The sequence below is a fragment of the Anser brachyrhynchus genome (assembly GCF_964034855.1).
Source record: "Anser brachyrhynchus genome assembly, chromosome: 1".
NCBI classification, from domain to species: Eukaryota; Metazoa; Chordata; class Aves; order Anseriformes; family Anatidae; genus Anser; species Anser brachyrhynchus.
Window position 1 is genome coordinate 77,355,058 of NC_137694.1, and position 19,422 is coordinate 77,374,479.

A 19,422-nucleotide genomic window follows, 5' to 3' on the forward strand; every position below is an offset into this window, starting at 1 on the left:
CGCCAGGCGAGGCGAGGCGATGCTCCCCTCCCTCCGCCTCCCGCCCGCTCTCGCTGCGGGCCGCCCCGGTAAATTTCCACCCCGGCCCCTTCTCTCGCTCAGCCTGTGCGGGCTTAGCCCCGCGCCGGGGCTTCCTTCCGCTCGCACCGGGGCCGAGGCACCTCCCGGCCCCTGCGCGGGGCTGAGGAGCCGCCGCCGAGCCCCCCGCAGTCCCGGCCTCCTCCCCCGGGAGCCGCCGCACCGCCCGGCAGCGGCGCTCCCGCCGGGGGCCGGCGCCGCAGCGCGCCCTGGCGGCCATCTTCTCGCCCGCGGAGCCAGCCCGAGCCACCGCCTCGTGGCTGCCACCGGGAGCCAGCTGGCGAGGAGCAGCCCCCGGCTCGGGGCTGCAGCTGGGAGGGAAGAAGTGGCCCGCCAGAGCTGAGCCTGGAAAGGCTGGGGGTGCTGGATGACTCGAGAACCTGACAGGAGTGGCCCGTGTAAGAGGGGAGCGGGCTCCGACTGACAGCGCCGTTACGTCCGTGTGTACCCACAGCTACTTGTAACTTGGGAGATCCAAGGATGCGAGAGGACATTTACAGCCTCTCATGTCCGAGACCTATTACTGCGTAACAAATATTGTTTTCATTCACACCTTACACAGCAGAGCTGTCTAGAGCATTAGAGCTGCACTCTTCAGACCAAATGGGAAAAGAAATCGAGCAATGTGTTCCTGGCCAACACCTGACAAATATGTTCCAAGTAGAACAGATGTTTACATCCTCCCTAAGTAAACTTGTATTTTTGGTGAGGAAGCTATTTACCAACAGTAACATAAAACTGTCCAATCAACTCCACTAAAAACAAACAGAACTAATCAATCTGTCCCTGGGGGTGTTCAAGGAAAGGTTGGACTGGGTGCTTAGGGGACATGGTTTAGTGGGTGATATTGGTAGTAGCGTAATGGTTGGACTGGGTGATCTTGGAGTCTTTTCCAGCCTTTATGATTCTATGATCTTTAGGGAGACTTATTCAAAATGTAGTTAGCTAGACTTATCAAAAGTAAAAATTATTAAAATGTGCAAAACTGTGCATTTTTGTGTAAATGTGCAAAACCATGAACTCCAAATTAAATTCTGCCTCGTTGCTCACCTTTAGCTGAGAAGAGAGACAAACCTGAGTCTTGATGTCACTTGGGAAACCAGAAAGTGGAAAAAGGAACAAAAAGAAAGTAGAAATGGCTTATTCTTTGACCGTCCAAACTGGATGCAATGAAGTAAGTAGAAATGAAATAGATGCAGTTATTTGCTAGTTTCTTTGGTAACGTAGTCCCTCCTTAAGTAGTGTAGGGAGGGATCATTTCTTTAATAAAGGATTTCTGCCCTTACACAATTAGATGCAGGGTTGGGGGGTATTTTTTGTTTGTGAACCTATAAAGTATTCCTAAGCCTTTCCTCTTTTTTTTCTTTCCTTTTTTTTTTTTTTTCTGAATATCTTTCAGCCTCAAGCCCCCAGGCTGTTCACTGAATTTATAACAGTCCACAGTCTGTCTAGTGCAATGGCTGTTAACTCCTTCACCATTTCCTGCCTACAGCCCACAAGGAGCCAGATGTACCAAGACAGAGATGAGGCAGAGCCTGTTATGTTGTTACTGACATGGCACAGAGAACTGAAAATGTCTGGCCTCGTTCTGTTATTATACAGGTAGAAATGTCTTCTTTCCTTACCTTCTGACAGTGAGCCCTGAAGAAAAGCGTACTGATGCTTTACATTGTGGGTAATGATTTCAGGTGGAGAATAAACTGAAGATAAGAATAAACTGCTAAACATTAATCTTGCTTTCGAGCAAACAGTCTTAACTACCTCAATGGCAGTTTGCAATCATTGTGAAGATGTAATTGACAATCCGTGCCTTTAAATCAAAGCCGAAAGATGGAAGTTTCCTCTCTGCTGTACTCCACATTAGCGAGAACTTCAGTAGTGAGATTTATTCTCATCTTCATTCTTTTGGTCCCAGGTAAGATCTACAAGCAGAAAGGCTAATTACTCTGGACAAGGTTCATAAGCGGGCCTCATACAGAAAAAGAAAAAATATATATATATTGAGAGATGCCTTCAGAAAGAAACATAGAGAAAAAGCAATGGGTGAGACCAGTGAATAACAAGCATTTTGAGCATTAAGAAGAAATAGAGATGCTATCCACAGATCAGAAAGAAAAGTGTTATGTTTTTCCTGGGTTCACTGCAAAATCCATCAGCAGACCTCTCTTCCAGTTTTCTATTGCCTGTTTATTTGCCACAACAATGCAAACAGTACAGCCATGCAGACTCATTCACAACATCCCTGAGCTAGCTGTACTCATCTGATGGCTTTGCATTTCCCTTTCTGCCCCTGCGGGTGGAGCTGATACTCTGCTCAGTTACTTAATGCTGCTGCTGTCTCTGAGAAAGCCGTGCTCAGGAGAGCAGGGTAAAGATCTTTTCTGAGCAGCTGCTCTTTCCCTTACCCCCAACCCAAAGCACACATCAAGAATAGAGCTGCCTCTGTTCAAAAATCCAGTTTTTAAGTGCTTTCATTTAGAGCTTCCTATACATATCCTTTGATGCCTTTTCTTTGCTCCCTTTCAAGCCCTCTCGTTTCCAAAATGACAGGGCTTTACCCCTCTGCTTCAACACTCCACTCATTTTCTGCTCTGCAGATTTTAGCAGAGCAGTTGCATTGGAATCAGCCTTTAGGCTATACCACCCTTTCAGTTTATGAAAATGCTATCGTGTCGTATACCTACAAGATAAATCTGTTATCTTCCAAATGCACTCAGTTACCACCTGACTGAAATACCTCACTCTATGCACTGCCGTCAGTTCTGCAAGTATTTCATGCTCCATTAGTAGAGTCTATGTGAAGAATGGATTTTTTTTCTAAGGAAGAAGGGAGCTGAAAAAAACATTGGTCTTTAGTGTATAATGGCAACCCTTATTCCCCACTACTATAAATGTTCTGTGCTCATTTTGTATGTGTTTTGGCCAAATGTTCAACAGCAAAATGTTCAGAAATCATCATCTGTTTTACATATTATTTTAGGTCAGCTTTTGTATGATGTCACCTTTGAACATTCTGATTTCTTTGCATTCCTTCAATTGATATATTTTGAAAAACTAACATCTCCATCTTTTGTAAGAATAACACAAACAATGAGAGTGCATTTATGAATGGACAAACAGTTGCCCATACAAAGACCAGTTGGTAAATTCCCATAATACTTCTTTCCATCAGGATTTACTTTACAGCTTTGCTAAAACCCCTAACAAATGTGTATTCTCACTGATAAAACATTTTAAGCCCCTACTATGACAGATAGTTTTCAATAATCCTATTAGAGGGGGATAATTTTAACTACAGCCAAAAACAATATCAAATTAATATTCCTGGAAAAGCATGGTGTCTAAATCTAATCTGCTTTTTACCTGGCTGTATCAGTTGGCTTAGGAAAAAAAGAATATCATTTCTCCTTAGAAGTTTTGCCATATCTTTGCTCCTCAGCTAGCATGCTGTAATAATATTATTACTGTGACAACGTGTACAATCATCTTTTCAGCTGCAGAGAGAAATCAGAATGCACAGGGAAGAAGCATAAAATGGGGAAAAGGATCTTACTGATCAAAGACGGAGTTCGTTTCCTAAAACAGAGAACCTCTGTTATGAGCAGTGTTGAAAGGACTTTCAAAACATCCTTGTATGTGGCCAGTAATGTTACCTAGTACCAAGGTGGAAAAAGGAGTAAAAACCTACAGGCTTCAGTAACAAAGACTGTATCAAGCCATTAACCACAGGAACTTTGCTTTTGGGTTTTGCAGGGAAATGGGAGAGGGGGAGGGGATGTATTTAAAACAGACGAGCAGAGCCTTTTTTTTTTTTTCTCCACAACTTTGCCATTACTGCTGTACGTCATTAAGGTATCTCTAGGAAAGTCATAAAGACCAGACTTCTATTGTACAGCACTGGCTTTAGGACACCTCTTTAGCACATTTTAAAACATGTGAAAGTGTCTACGAAAGACATGGGTGGTCAGGAGCTCCACTGCTGTTACAATATGGGAGTACAGTGAATTTCACAGTATATATCCAAATCTTCCTCCCTCACCCATAAAACAAATGCTCACACAATTAGTTTAATTTTATCCAATTGAAGTAGATGCATCTATAAATCACAATAAGCTTATTATAATCTTTAAAGGGTTTGACCTTATGCACAACTGGATCCAGTAGGTCTGGCCTACTGTAACAAAGGGAAAGAAATCTGCTTCCAGACCAGACCACTGCAATATTTATTACTTTAATAGAAGAAGCTATTCTTCTAGAATTCCTAGAAGAAGCTCTCTTTATAAAGCATACTGCCTCCATTCTGAGAGATCAGTTACAAAGAATAGTTTAAAGTTGCAGAGAAAAAAATTATGGTGCACACATACGCATACATTACTGGAGACAGGTTTGCTCAGCAGCCTCTCTGAAATCTTCCGTAGGGAAAATTAATCATGAACATGCTGTAGTGAATGTGAACCCCTGTGTGGCCATATGCGTTGTCCTTACTAGTGAAAGCAATTTCTACTGCAGTTAAGGGGGTTACTCACAAGGAGAAGGGCTACTCAGAAGAGTCAGGGACTTGCTGGAGTGGTATCAATTATGTGTTAGTTCTGTCACACCAAAAGCATTATGGCTGGAGGGATCCTTTTATGATACACCATTTAAAATGGAAATAAAATGTTTGTAGGAGTAGCACTGGAACATGCACATGTACATGCACACAGACTTCAAACGAATTGCTTAAGCGAGTAGGCACTTACCTTGTTTAGTAGAGTTCCTTTACCTTGGGGACTCAGATAGATTCTGACCTCATGTCTGACATTTGCTGAAATTTCGATCTGAGCTGTTGCTGTCAGGAAGCCATCATTCATAATTCAGCGTTGTTTAAGAATGCCTGTTCATGAGAAGGTCATGTCTCATATACAGAGGGACATAATAAATTTGGTCTGCAAGAAGTAACCCCTCTAAATAAATAAAATAAATGAAATAAAAACAAAGGAGAGGAAACAGCTTGTTGATATCACTGCCTTACGTCTTCTTCCTGTAACAAATGCTTCTTAGCTATCATTAAGGAAAACCATGATTTTGTGTGAGGCATGAGAAGTTCCTCTCTGCTTCTGGGACTAGCTGAGAATTAGCAGTGGGCCTAGGTTATGAGATTTGTTCAGTTGTCCGCCTCTAAGGTGAACAAGGGTGATACAGAAATGTGTTTAAAGAGAAATTTCAGCAAGGATGGTTGCAACCCTCAAAGCCTAAACCATCTAAGAGGAAGCCTCACAGATGCTCACTGCTTGCAGCCTCCTCAGGCAAGCACGTGGACCCTGAGCAGAACCTGTTGTGCAGGATGGTGAGTAAAACCAGCTCCAGCATACACAGCATAAATGGAAACCTGACTTAAAATGGAGAAAAAGCAAGGCTTCAGTGACAGGAAATTGAACAACCTGGCTAGATAAGATTTCAGGTGCAGAAACAGTGCAAAAACTGCTGACTTCTATGCTGAGCTAGGGTTATCTGTAAGATTTACATTAGCCACATCTTCCATTAGCCCATTTATTTAAAGCAAAATTCACATGCTGACCTCCGGAGAGCTTTTCCAAACATATTAATTGAAACATACTTGTGACTAGCAAAAATATGCATACAACAATATTTATATACAGGAACCAGAACCACTCTGGCATTTTTAAGTAGGTCTCAAAAGTTTTTGTTTGTTGTTGTTTTGTTTTGTTTTGTTTTACAAAGGAAAGTTATTGTTACCATTATTACCCAGGGGAAACAGAGACAGCTGAAAAGGCTTGACTGATGACTGAGGTAGATTTGGATAGATTTGTAACTGAGACTTCTTCAAGCCTACTGTAGTACTGTAGGACACACACTGCAAGGGCAACTTCAGTTGTAATTCAAACTCTTGGATGCACCAACAGGTAATATCAGACAAGTGCTTCAAAACTATTATGGATTTTTTTAAGGCCTCTAAAGTTATGCAGCAGCATTTCACCTAGACCCAGGCAAACAATTTAAAGTTTCATTAATGAGCAAACAATAATTAAAGTTTAATTTGTTTATTCACAAATACAATGAAGATAAGAGCAAGAGATTTTATACCAAAAGACAGAGATGAAGCTAGGAAAAAAAAATTTGTTCTCTGTGCTGAGTGAAAGCACAAAGCACTAGCAAAGGAAGACAGAAGCACCGTATGACTCAATAAGGTTTCTGAGGAAAAGCAACCTCATACAGAGGTCTGTAGTATTGCCCAAATCATCAACCCCATCACTAAAATCTCTAGCGATCAAGAAGCTGGGAAACATCACTAGTGCAACTTGCATGTTCCTTTGCTGAACTTCAGGGGCACTTCGCAGTCTCAGGTCACAGCAGTTCTTTCACACTTGTCAGTAGTAATGTGATCTCTCCCATGCTATCCAGGTTGCATAGACCCTGGACACACAGTCACCATTAATTCTGGAACTTCCCCATGTTGTTTTTTTCTGAAGTTACTTATGCAAATAAGTTTTAAACCATTTTAAGGACCACACATTCACTCCGTTTCAAGGCAAGTTCTGCAAGAGTTGAAAAGAAATAACAGTTTTCTCTCGAGAAGAAACACAGGAGATGGATTACTTTGTCTTACAAAATGTCACATTGCGATTTCTGACATCTAGAAGGCGAGTTTCACAAGTCATTAATTCAACCAGATGGTGGTGCAGTCTAATAGGTAACATAAGCTGGATGGGAACATAAATATCAACAAAGGCTCTTTTGCAGACACAACATACTTTCCAACCTACATATTTGCTTGTGGGAGATGTGACATCAAACAGTTTTAACTTACATTTTAATATTGCTGCACAAAGAATTGTTTGGGCTCAGAGAAGATAACAGTTGCCCATATACCGGAATTTAAGTAAAGAACAAAATCTTTGACCTGCAATTAAACAGGCATCTGTTCATATGTCTCCCCTTACAGCAAGATTAAAGTATCACCATTAACAAGATCTCTGCTGAGTTGAAAGGCCCAAAATATAGGTAGGAGTGTAAAAAATAGTAGTGAAAGCCATTCAGGTAACATATTATTGAGTGACATTTTTAAAAATAAATAAATAAACAAAGTCCTTGCTGTAGGCGTGGTTGTTTTTTTTTTTTTTTTTTTCCAAACTCGGCGATTGAAGCAGACCTGATTTTCCTGAAAAGTGTTTGCAAAAAGTGCATTGTGAAGTTGCACATGATCTCACCTAAAATCTCTTCTACAAAGCCATACAGAGTGGTCCTTTCCCCTAACAATTATAGTCATTCTAAGGTACAAAAAGTTACTACTCAAAAAGTCTGTATATTAATACCTATCATAAGTAGCTTAGAAAAATACTCAAGAAATATAAACTTGACTAACAAGGTGAAGTAAATGAACTTTCATTTTTCCTCTACATGTTCCTCCGTTGTAGCAGGACAGGCAAAATTGCTCAACCACCACAGGGAGGTCTGTGCTCATGAGCTTCCCAACCTAACAGGGCTTGGAAAAGCTTTGAAATGTAGACCACTTAACCAAATTGCATGAAACCATCAAGCTTTTTGATGTCAGGACACCAGTAAGCTCTAAATTGCAGAGAAAGCTGTTACTTACGATTATCATACCACAAACTGGAAAAATAAAATAAAAAAGATCTAAAGATCTCCCTTTTTAGAATTGTTCCTTTTCAGAGACAGAAAACTTTATCTACGAATCTTTATACAGTAGCTACCTATCCTCTGAAGAGTATTGAAGTGAAAGAGCCTGTGACCCCAAGTAAACAAAGGAAAGAAACTTCCACAGTGGATATCTTGAAGCTGATGCTGAATTCTCCAGATACTTGCCTTCAGCTTCTGGGCTTGAACTGGTTTTAGATGTGGCTTCTCTTTCTAAGTCATAGCTATAATGTAATCAGGAGTTCCCGCAATTCTCATGTTGGCTATCTGGTGGTGATTTTGATAGCATCTCCCCTGGATAGCAGAACAGATCATCACATACTTTCTATTCCCAAACAAAAAAAGAAAAGATCCAAGAGGCTTTGTTACAACCTTATCAGTTGCTGGGGTGATCTCCTTCTTCCAGTGGTCATGATTTATAACAGCTAACACCAGAACCAGGGGAATCCTGCCCTCAGAATGGCCCAAGACAAGCTCAATGCCTAGCTGATAGCCTCCAAAGGGGCATTAGTGATCAAAGTGGTGTCAGGCTGTGTGCTAGCTCAAGCTTAGAGGAGAATTTTGTCTTGCAGACCCAGCTGTCATAGTTTTGTTAGAGCAAGTAGTATTTGACATCGTGGTATCCCTCTAATAGTAGTGGAACCATTTCCAGAGGGTGGGTGATACTAGTAAATACAAATCAGGATAGCAACCATCTCATTCCATGTGAAGAAAATGAGAGCATAAGAAAGGATTTTTAGTAGGAAAAATCTGCTCGTAAATTGGGATTTGTAGCAAATGTAAAAGCCTCTCTTCAGCAGCAAAAGAAAAACAACTCTGCCCACATGTAGAGACGTACCGTGGATCCAACTGTCAAAATACTTCCCAGAGCTGAAACCTGGAGGAAAGGCACACACTTTGTTGCTGCTTAGACTTATTATTCGTACAAATAATGTTTTGTGTTTTGGAGTTACAATAATTATAAAGTGGCAAACATCTTACAAAGTCTGCATTTTTTCTCCTGCAGACTTTCAGAATCCATAAATGCTGAATAAGCAGATAATTCTTCAGATGGAGGAAGTGTTGTTTTCATATGTTTGTAGTTTTAGAAAGATAAGTTAGTTCTTGGAAGCTGGAAAAGGAATGAATGCATAAAAACAGTTAAATGGATCTTCAAATAGCATTTTATATCAGTACAGAAATGATTTAATAAAGGATGTTCTATTCATTGCAGTTGATTGCTTTTCGATTGCTAAGTTTGGCTACTGTTTGGCAAAATTTCAGTCCTAGAATTTAACTGCGGTCCTCCCTCTTCTGTCTTGGATACAATACTAATTTAGATTTATTCAGATATTTTTTATTTTCCTGCATGACACACATCATAGAAGCACATACACTTATGTTTTGGGTCATTATCTGCTCTAACAGTGACTCCAAATTTTTGGATGATTAACTCAAAATATTCCCAATGTGTCCAATTTCAATGACTCATTTTATGATTATTCAACCTGAGACATCCTTAAGAGTCACATTTCCAGAGGGGTTAATTACTCACAACTCAAATGATTCACAGTTGCTCTAAAATATCATTATAAAACTATAGAAAGAATATGTTAAACCCAGAAAAACTCAGCAAGACATTTCTGAACTGACTACCCATCAACCCCTTTAATGAAACAAGCATCTTGTAGACCAAATTCTAGCAAGCATATTATCTAATTTCATAAGGAACAAGAACATATCTTACAGTGTGGGGTAAAAAAAAATAATTGAGATCGAAAGTTTACATTGATTTTCTAAGTGTGCCCCTAATATTCTATGAAGATTTTCTTTCTACTGTGCTAGCTTTGAAGAAAACAGTGAGAAATTCAGCTTTTTGTATATTTACAGCCTGTCCACTAACAACGTTCACCTGGTTCTATCCATTAATCTAGGAATATTCCTCCTGGGACCAAACTGTCCTCAGATAACTCTCAGGAGCACTCAAGCACTGTAAAATGGTATACTAATCTATTCATTTATCTCAGTTTTCTAATATGATAGGAATTAGCTCAAGCATAACCTTAAGCATTTCAGAAATAAAGTGACTACCATGACATCCATGACTCACTATTTTATTGGCTTCTGTGTTATCTCTGCAGCAGACCCATATTCAATTTGCAATGTCTTCCTTAAATTTCATAACCTGTTTTTCATGGGCAGTGTGTTTTGTCTGTCTGTAAGCTATCCAGCTGTGCCTCTCAACATGCTTACTGTGTAATCTTCAAATGTCAGCTAGATTTTTTTTGTATTAGTTTAAAAAAAAAAATGAGGTCAGACTGATGTATTTGCACATTCTTAAGTAAAAATTCCCACAGCAACAATATGTATGCACATACTAGAGTATGCTTGTACGTTGCAATTATTTGTCTCCAGAAGTACCATAGATAGACTTGATATCCATTGATAAAACAGGAAAGCTGAGGAAGAAAATAGATTTTGAGAATCTTTTCCCTCCCTCATACACTAAGACTAAGAGCTAAGACTAAGCATGAAATCTTTAAAAGTTTCCTACATCCTACAAATGCTGAATTTCCCTTCTCTTTATGTCATTCAATATTTTTGAAAATTTACAGCTAAGATCCCAGTACTCTTAGAAGCTATATCAGCGCTTGGATATTTCTCCTCATTATTAATAGCCATGCACACTTTTATCCATCCTTGGTATGGCTCTACATTCTCTTCACTAATTAATCAGCCTTAAGACTATTCTGAGCCTTTAGGAGTCTTCAGTCCCCACTTACCTACAACAGCAGGATTTCTTCAGCAACTGAAGACTTTTTTTTTAGACATTATGCCAAAGAATGATCAGAAATATTTGAATTCCCTGTCATTAAGAAATTTAGGACTAATATGTTTTGAGATTTTCTTGGAAGAAAAAGTAAGCATAGCTGGTAAAATGCAATGAAGGTGAAATCTGTATTTAATTTGATTTCCTCTCCTTGCCATAGATTATATTTTTCTTTTCTCTTGATGCTTCACTCCCACTCACTCTTAATCTGTAGATTACTTTAGTCTGAGACATTTCCTGTGGGTTCACTGTATTTCAGTGGCTGCCAATTCAGTCTTCTGTTTCTGGCACTTGTATTTAGGCAACATGATGAAAATTAATATCATAATTATACCATTCAAGCAAATCATATGAATTAAATCTGTCTAGCCAACCAAAAATATTTTTGGTTGTCATTGGAGTGTACATTTTTTCTTCCCCAAGTAGAATCACAAGACAATAGAAAAATTGTTCCTGTGTGATTATGTTCCACAAACAATTACTTTACATTCAGACTGTTCCCTGTTTTAACTACCACCTTCTAATATTCCTGCTACATTATTTCTGGTGAAATATTTACTCTGATTTCCTTGAAGCTCCTACAAGACAGTTCATTTTGAACAATCTTCTAAACAAAATAAACCAGCAAAGTCAAGCAGTTCACTCTGAATAACAGAGATACCCCCAGCAGATGAGCCACGCTATCTAGCTCAAAGCTAAGGAAACGTCACAGCGAAATGAGCAGGAAAAAAGGAAAGTAGGAACCTGGTGCTTACTTGTTCATGGTTAAGCTAGAAATAGTACTACAGCAGTGATATCCATTTTGCCCAAGCTGTAATGGTTTTGCATTCCATCCCTGTGTGACTGTATTCCATGTTTCTTTAAATCCACTGCACTGCACTACAGCTTTTATAATGATGTTTCAATGACTGGGCTTGAATTTGCTGCTGAATGCTGTCAAAAAGAACTCACTTGAAGGTTTCAAAAGAAGCAAACTGATCAGAATAGCCACTGATTTTTATCACTGTCAGAGCCCAATGCTCTCCGACCAGGTTATTTTATATATACCACAGGCAGAGGGTAAAATGTTTAATATCTAATTTACTTATTTGAAAATATTTGATGTTACAAGAGATTTCTGACTTAACAGAGTGATACAAAACATACTGAAAACACAATACACATGTAAGTTGCACTTAGCAAAATACAGCAGTTGCAGTACAAAGTTCAGTCACAATACTGTGGGAATAAAAATGTTGTTTTTGCACAGAGTTACATTGTTTAAAGGTAAGGAATGGGGTATTGAGATATGCTTGCAGTGATAAGAAAACTTAGCAGGCAACCTTGTAAAATGCAGACAACCAGACTCCTTAGAAAACTAGGTGAAGATCATGGTGTCAAGTCAAGTCAGATAAGTGAAGAAACATTACCAGTTCAAACAGTAAAAAAAGTCAAAATAAATTTGAAATTTAACAAGCCGGTAACTGAAGGCCATGTATTGTCTGTGAAGCATCGGATAGGTTGTGAACCTGGATTACCCAGTCAATGGGGAAACAGGGGAGGGTCCCGGTCATCGAGAAATAAAGTATATGAACTGTACTGTGTGACTAGTAGATGCGCTCCTGCTTGTGGGACGCCCACCATTGCAATTGCGAATAAATTAGTACTTCACTGAGATCCTTGGCTGAGCCTAAGTTATTGGCTACAGAGTGTTTCTCACAATACCAACATGAATCATATTACTGGTCTCTAATGTGCTCTCCATCATGACACTGGGCATCACCAGTCACAGGGAAGGAATATGTGGGTTAAAGCCAAACCAGACCATTGCTTTTTTCAAAATCCTTTTGTTAATTGTGTTGATTTTTAGGTTCTAGATTGGGCTGAGCCATGTATTCACTCTCCCCTGTAATGGTCGTTCTAACTCAGGGAGAAACACATCCCCAGTTGATCCACTCGACTGCTGGTGGATGTTTATCTAAAACAAAGGCCATCCTCTCCCCCTTTGTGCTGAGTTAAAGGCAGCTTGCTTTGCAACAGCCACGGTCAGTCACACCTTGCATTATTCCCTGAGCTTCATGTGCACAGTGCCCTTGCCCATCTCTCCTCAGCCTTCTTCCATTGTGGGGGTTTACTGCTCAGCCACAATCACTTGAAAAGAAACACACGTTTGGCATTATATTCATTTTATAGCAGCCCAAAATGTCTTGTAGCAGGTATCTGAGAACCATTAGCTATGCAATTTTTTAATAGAATGAACTGTGGAGAAATTAATGATGCTCTGTTAGTATTTTTCACAGAGTGGCTGTTTGGTATCAAATAAATCTATGGTGAAACCACTGAAGTCATTAATCACTTGAAAACTCTGATGTCAGACTGCCTAATGGCTCAGGCAATTTCTTTGAAAAGTCTCCAATCATTTCCTGTCAAAGAAATTTCTCCCTTAAGTACAGCCAGGGTGCTTGAGAGATCAGCTGCTTGTCTCATACACCTTTTTAATTGCAAGAAGTAATGACTTTATGGTTCATTAAATTAAATGAGACAATGTAATTGTTTTATTGCAGAATAGATTGTATTTATGCACGTGTATTTGAAATAACATTATCACCAGGATCTGAGCAAGCTTCCATCTAGGCTATTTCCCCATTCCAATTTAACATAAATGATTTGGACACAGATTTAACTGTTGTAGTACAAAATCTTTTAATTTCAGAGGGTTTTTGTTTGTTTGTTTGTGCCTTTTTTTTAAAGGATAAATTCTATAATGAGCTCAGCCAAATCATGATTAACCTAGGAAAGGAACAGTAATGACGTGTTTCACGCCAGTCTGATCACATTATTAAAACAATGTCATTTCATTTGCAGGCAAGGCCATGGTGAAAAGCAGTGTCTGTTTCTAGCCATGCCCCTTCACCTTAAGGCCCAACAACAATCTAAGCCTCTGCAGTGTTTCAAGGCCTACCGATGAAATGCTTTGCATGAGAGTGAGACATTACTGCATTGATTGATGAAATAACATATTATCATTACATTATTTTCAGCATTTCTTATTTATTTTGATTGGGGATTCATTATTCATATGTCTCTTCAACCAATTATTTTCCTTTCCATCATTTTTGCTCAGTAGATACTCAACTTCATTGTGTTCTTCCCTTGTTTCTTCTGTCTGCATTAAGCTTTTTATCTAACGCATCTCTTGCCTTTCCCTTCTTTATCTCAGCCCTTCTTCTGCAATAGCAATAGAGAAATGGAAACCCAGAAGGCACCTAACTCTGCCTGGGCATTAGATGGCCTGCAGATGTGCTCTGCTGCTCTTTGTGGAGACCATCAACAGCAATAACAGCACTAGAAATAAAAGCGTTTCACCTTCAACAAATGGTGCTCTGGTGCTGTCAACAGAAACAATGTTGTGAAAGCATTATTGCCAAGTTTCACTCCCTTCACATGGCCTCTGGGTAGGTTTAACAGTTGATATATGTAAAATTAAAGTGACAATTTAAAAGCTCATTTGCAGATTCCTGGCATAAACAAGAGATCTCTCCAGACCAGAGTGCTGTCATCGTGCTGCACATCCAACTTCAACTGACAGAGCAAATGGGTAACTAAGTGCAGGGTGGACAGCATAAGGGCAGGAGCTGAGCATTAGGGAAGACAGAGGTAGGGGATTATGACAATTTAATAATAAGCATCTCTTCCTTTTAACCTTCTCTCAACCTTCTCTCAGCTATTTTCACCCATGCAAACAGCACCAACCCTTGGACTGGAGCCAAAATATAAGTAAGATCAGAAATTTCAGTAAAAGCTTGAAAATTGAGTTACAGCTGTGCAACTCCGACAGCTCTGCCATCATCTGAGAAGTGTGAACAGAATCTAGCATTTCCAAATCCAAACACAGCCGCCCTGTGGAATGGTGGAAAAAGCAGAGAGCAGCTGCATATGCGCTGTGACAAACCAAGCCCACCACGGACAGACGGGGCAAGCGCCGCCCCAGGTGGGACCCCGGGAATGGAAGGTGCAGGGGAGGGACAGGGCACAGGGCAGCCTGGGCAGAGGAGGGATGCAGGAAGAGGAAGGGTTGCTGTCTGCATGTGCTTTTGCTCACTCTGGATTTTCGAGTGCATGCCAGGAGGGAATGGCATCTCTTTAAAGCCTCCTGGGCTGAGATGCCCTCCTACAAAACTTAAGAGCTCTTTCAGGTGTGCGTGTGTGAAAATATTCGATGTGCGAGGTTGCAATTAGTGCGATGTTTCCAAGTCTCACAAGGTTTCTAGGCAGAGATTCTCCTTGGCTGAAGCATTAAGAGCATTTTATTTCAAGAAAATAAAACCTAAACTGCCACAACTGAACACCCTAGCTCCTCCCCTCCCTACAATTTAAGGGCATATTTCTGCATGCACTAATGAAAATGCTTTCGCAACAAAAATAAATGTCAGCCATTTAATGTGAATGTGCATTTTCATGCTAAATGCCTGCAGGTCAACTGAAACAAAGCCCACTTCCAAAGTGAAATCAACAATTTAAAGCTCCAGCTTCCATTCAGCAATTTGCCCATGGACTGATAAACACAGGAAGTTTGTATCTGTAGTGGCTGCACTTGTGAAGACCCAGGTCCGTTTTCCAGGTGTGTTGATTGCGTAGCTGCAATGCCAACAGACCCAGCACCACAGAAATCCATCTTCGGCCAGTTCTCATTTTTAGCACCCTATTCACAAGCACAGTGTTTTGACGTCTGGAGTGAGACCTGCTTCTCCCACCAGCCCCCAGCATGACCTTAGCACACTGCTTCACGCCTCTGCTCCTTCCGCTGTAAAATGCAAGAAAGATAGCAACCACTTCTGTGAAACACTTGAAACACTTAAGGTCTACCAACGGGAAGTGTTAGCCGATGGGGTCATTGGTAACAATGAGGACCAGCAGCCTGGCTTCCTCTCACACCAGGCACAATTCACACAGCTGAAAAGGAGTACGGAGTCCTTGAAAGGCAGCATCCCTTCCTGCCACCTGAGACCTTGAGCACGCACACCAGCCTTCCCACAATTAACGCAGGTTGTGCAAGCTCTGAACACCTCATGTTTTGCATTTGAAATGCTGTCTCAGCCTGCACCTCAAAACCCAGCTCTCACCCGTGTGGCACAGGCCCCCAGGGGCAGCAGGACAGGGCCTGGCCAGCCAGGAGCAGGGTGGCCAGACAGGGCCATGGGGAGCTGGATCCGGCCCTGCTGTAGCATTGCCAGGGCTGGGGCTGATATGGGGTGCTGGGGGGAGGCCAGACAGGGACTGTAAGAGCTGCTGGTGTCCCCAGAGCCTGACACTCATCTACAAACAAGGCACACCACTCACCCTTAATTTGCCTCACTGCTGCTTTGCAGAGCAGACAAAACTCCTACCTCCCAAACCCACAAATTGTGTGTGGCAAGAAAAGTTTTCTTGCCCACGCAACCTAAAGCTCAACAGATTTGCAGATGCTGCATTTAGCCTAGATATTCATAACATGCTTGCCAAGAAAGCTCTGTTACTCCTTTAGATCAATCATCCAAGCTTCCATCTACCCATCTGAACAAGAAAAAGGAACCAAGCGCTCTCCACAAGCTTCCCAGTCACTGTGAAGGTGACACTTCAACCACTGCAGAAAGAAGGGCTACTTTCACTCTACCCTCTGTCAACTTGGATTTCTCAAATGAAGAGAAAGCAACAAGTTGCATTAGCTCCTATCCCCAAACAGCTATTCTCAGAGTAGGGTAAAATTCCTGACAAAGCAGCAATGTTTCAGCCATAAATATCTCAATCAATACTGTTTTTCACCTTGCATCTGGAAGTCCCATTTGAGTAGAGAACAGGATTATCTTCCATTAACAGCTCCTGTTTTAGCAGGAACTTCAATGATTCTCTCACAATCAAAACTTTGGTCATTTTATCATCGCTAAAGGAATAAAAGTCAATAAACGAGGTACCTTAAGTACCTACACAAGGCAGAAATGGCTGAAAATTTCATGATTTTTCAGCCATTCTGAACCAGCTAAGGAAAGTAAATTGCAGGCACTCAGCTCCTCAAAGGTGTTTTGCACACAGATGACTTAAGTATTTACCTTGTGGTTTAGTTTTGCTTTTCTAATATCCTCTAATAATTGCCTGAATTTCATAAGATCCTTTTTAAGTATGAGAAATATATTAGATATAATGTCCTATGTATTTCAATGTATTAGTTGTGCTTTTCTTTTCTTTTTTTTTAAAAGAAGAACCTGCATAGAGCAAATTAAGTGTACAACTTCCTACAGATTAAGTTTATCCAGCTGAACTAATGAGGAAAAGCTGGATCCCAATTAGCAACAGTTAGATATATTTGTTACTTCAGGAATAATAATTAATGCTTTCTCATCTGGAAACTGTAATTTTTTTACTCTAGCTCTAATGAAACACAGTAGATGAAAAATGTAAACTTTTTTTAAATAGCTACAAAATGAAAAAAGATGGCATTGATACTCCCACAGACGCTACCAAATCCCTCCCCTCAAATAAAAAAAAAAGCTACTCTAATATGCTGTTTCAGTCAGTATTGCAATGCTGATTATTTATGCTGAAAATAACTTGTTGTGCCAGATCCAAGACCTTCACAAATTATTCTGCCACCAGCTTCAAAGGGAACAAGATTTGCCTTGCAAAATAATTAAGAGAGCTGCAGCTACTCACTGATGATACAACTTATGGTAGTTTTGGCCGTAACAGCTACAAAACTCAGAAAAACAATTAGCTATATGAGAGAAGTGTTCTGGTAAGCACCAAACTCAAACTCTTCAAATATAATTACTCAATGAATTTTAAATAAGCAGGTTGTAACACTATTTAAAAATATATGTTTCCCTGAGGAGAAAGGGGATGTGACATTTTAGTACGTATTCAGTGTACACATTTAGCTATTATACATATAAAAAGGCAAGATATTTTTTACACAAATTTATTGTGCAAAGAATGATTTTCATGCTCATTTACAATGAAATATTTTAACAAATAACCATGCCATTGCTTAATTTCAACACTAAGCAGAATATTTACATTCAAGTTTACATGTTTGTTCAAGTTCCATGTATGACAGTCAGACTTAAGTAAGAATGCATCTTCAGATCAAAGATTTGCATTTTTTATACTAAAATATCACTGCCTTTCAGACATTTACCAGAAATGACAAATTTCCTTTCTTTGCAGTACCCTCATTTCCCAGTTACTGTACTGGAAGAGAAGAACAACTAGCAGAAATTAGCATCACAACCATATGTCTGTCTCTAATTAGCCAGGCATTTCCCATCTCCAACGGAAAGGAGGCCGGACTATACCTCTGTACACTTTCAGAGAACTGCTAATGTCATCCTTGCAAGAAATCATTCCTTAAGGTAATCAGCCTCATGACAATTCTTTCACAGAACCTTTTTTATATAAAGTTTTTTTTTCTTTGTCAACATTGACGTGAAATCTTATAACAGCACTTAACCCATTATTATTTTTTTGATTCATAGGGATTATCAGAACAGCATTATGGTCTGACAGCTTTTCCAAAAAAAATAAATACCCAAAACATATTTCATATACTACTAATTAAAAAAAAAAACAGCAGTTCTCAAACAGTTGAAAAATATTTTTAGTGTGCAGAAATTCAAACTGTAACTTCTTGGTGCTGCTTTTTCCTCTCCTCGCTGTACAATCTAAAACAAGTTTAGGCTTCACATTTTATTAGCATGTATCTCTGGGTTCTCCAGCAAAGGTTGCTAATACAGGACTCTCAGTTACTTCCCATCTGCTCCCCACCCGCTTTTTCCTTTCAGCTGAGCTGAGAATCAGCTAATACAATAAGCAAACTCAGATCGGTCTGAATTTTAACTTATCATGGTCCTGTTGAACAGCTGAAAAATACAACAGAATTTTTGTTTACTTTCATGTGATGCCTACTATTTCAATGCATAGTTTTCCGTGGGTGCTTCTCTTTCCGTATAGGTTTCAAAGGTCCTGTAATTTTAACAAAAAAATCAGAGCATACCTGCCAGTATGGTGTCCTGACTATTGCATAAACCTGAAGGACAAAATACAGTGATTGTCTTAGATTTTGGCTAATGATGTTGATGGGAGATATTGATTCTGAAGCTGCAAACCTAACATTTCCATATTTTAAACAATCTATTTGACAGAGATCGTTTCAATTTTTCTGTCTTCATGTTGTAACATCTCCTCCAGTACTTGCAGGTTGAGAAACAACTGTAGAAGGTTGCACTGGTAGCATTTCTAACTCAGATTCACGTACAAAGACGACTGCATCTCCACTTACATTTATTAAGCACTGGGCCTAGGAAGAAAAAAAGAAGACAACATACAGTTACCAAACATAAAATACGTAACTATTTAATCTGCACCATATAACTACACAGATGATAAAAGTTGCCAGAGATCAAAGGACAAATTATTAGAAAGACAAATTATTATTAGTAAGGCAATCTCTGCCATATCCCTTTTATATCCACTCATGCTATCAAACATGCAGATAGATTCTCCTAAGACCAACAAAAATGGAATACCTGGGTGGCTGTTCATTTCACTATTGTTTTGAATTTATTTCACACACCAAGACAACCAAATTCAGTGGTTTTCTCTTCTAATAAAGCTTTATACCTTTACGTCCAAAATGGACCAATTCCATGTGAAAATAATGTAAACACTAACACCGCAGCATCAGAACAACTAAGTTTAGCACTACTGTGTTCTGTGGTTCCTGCCATTTACTTCATCCTAGCAAACCTAGTATTTTATGTATTTAACATCAATACCATTTGGGTATTTATGAAGCATATCTGCAATTTCATGTTAACTTGGGGTGTTCAGAATGCTCTTGGTTTCTTTAAAGCAACATTATGATGAGA

At 39.7% G+C, this 19,422-nt stretch overlaps 1 protein-coding gene and 1 long non-coding RNA gene across 24 annotated transcripts in view; one reads left to right on the forward strand and one right to left on the reverse strand.

The window, feature by feature from the left end:
* Nucleotides 1-316: 316 nt before the first annotated feature.
* LOC308197145 lies at nt 317-18,198 on the forward strand. 2 transcript variants are annotated; one of them, XR_013952628.1, is made up of 3 exons: nt 317-476; nt 1,135-1,252; nt 1,478-18,198. It is a non-coding gene; the product is annotated as an uncharacterized lncRNA (long non-coding RNA). The 2 variants fall into 2 exon arrangements; XR_013952627.1 differs by having other exon boundaries at nt 317-1,252.
* The window catches only part of C2CD5 (C2 calcium dependent domain containing 5), a 67,840-nt gene continuing 65,876 nt past the window's right edge, over nt 17,459-19,422 (reverse strand). For all 22 annotated transcript variants that reach the window (XM_080596951.1, XM_080596938.1, XM_080596952.1 and 19 more), the window contains one exon: nt 17,459-18,851. In XM_080596951.1, coding sequence (XP_080453077.1) covers nt 18,720-18,851 — 132 coding nt within the window. In that variant the 3' untranslated portion in view covers nt 17,459-18,719. The remainder of the gene's footprint in view (nt 18,852-19,422) is intronic.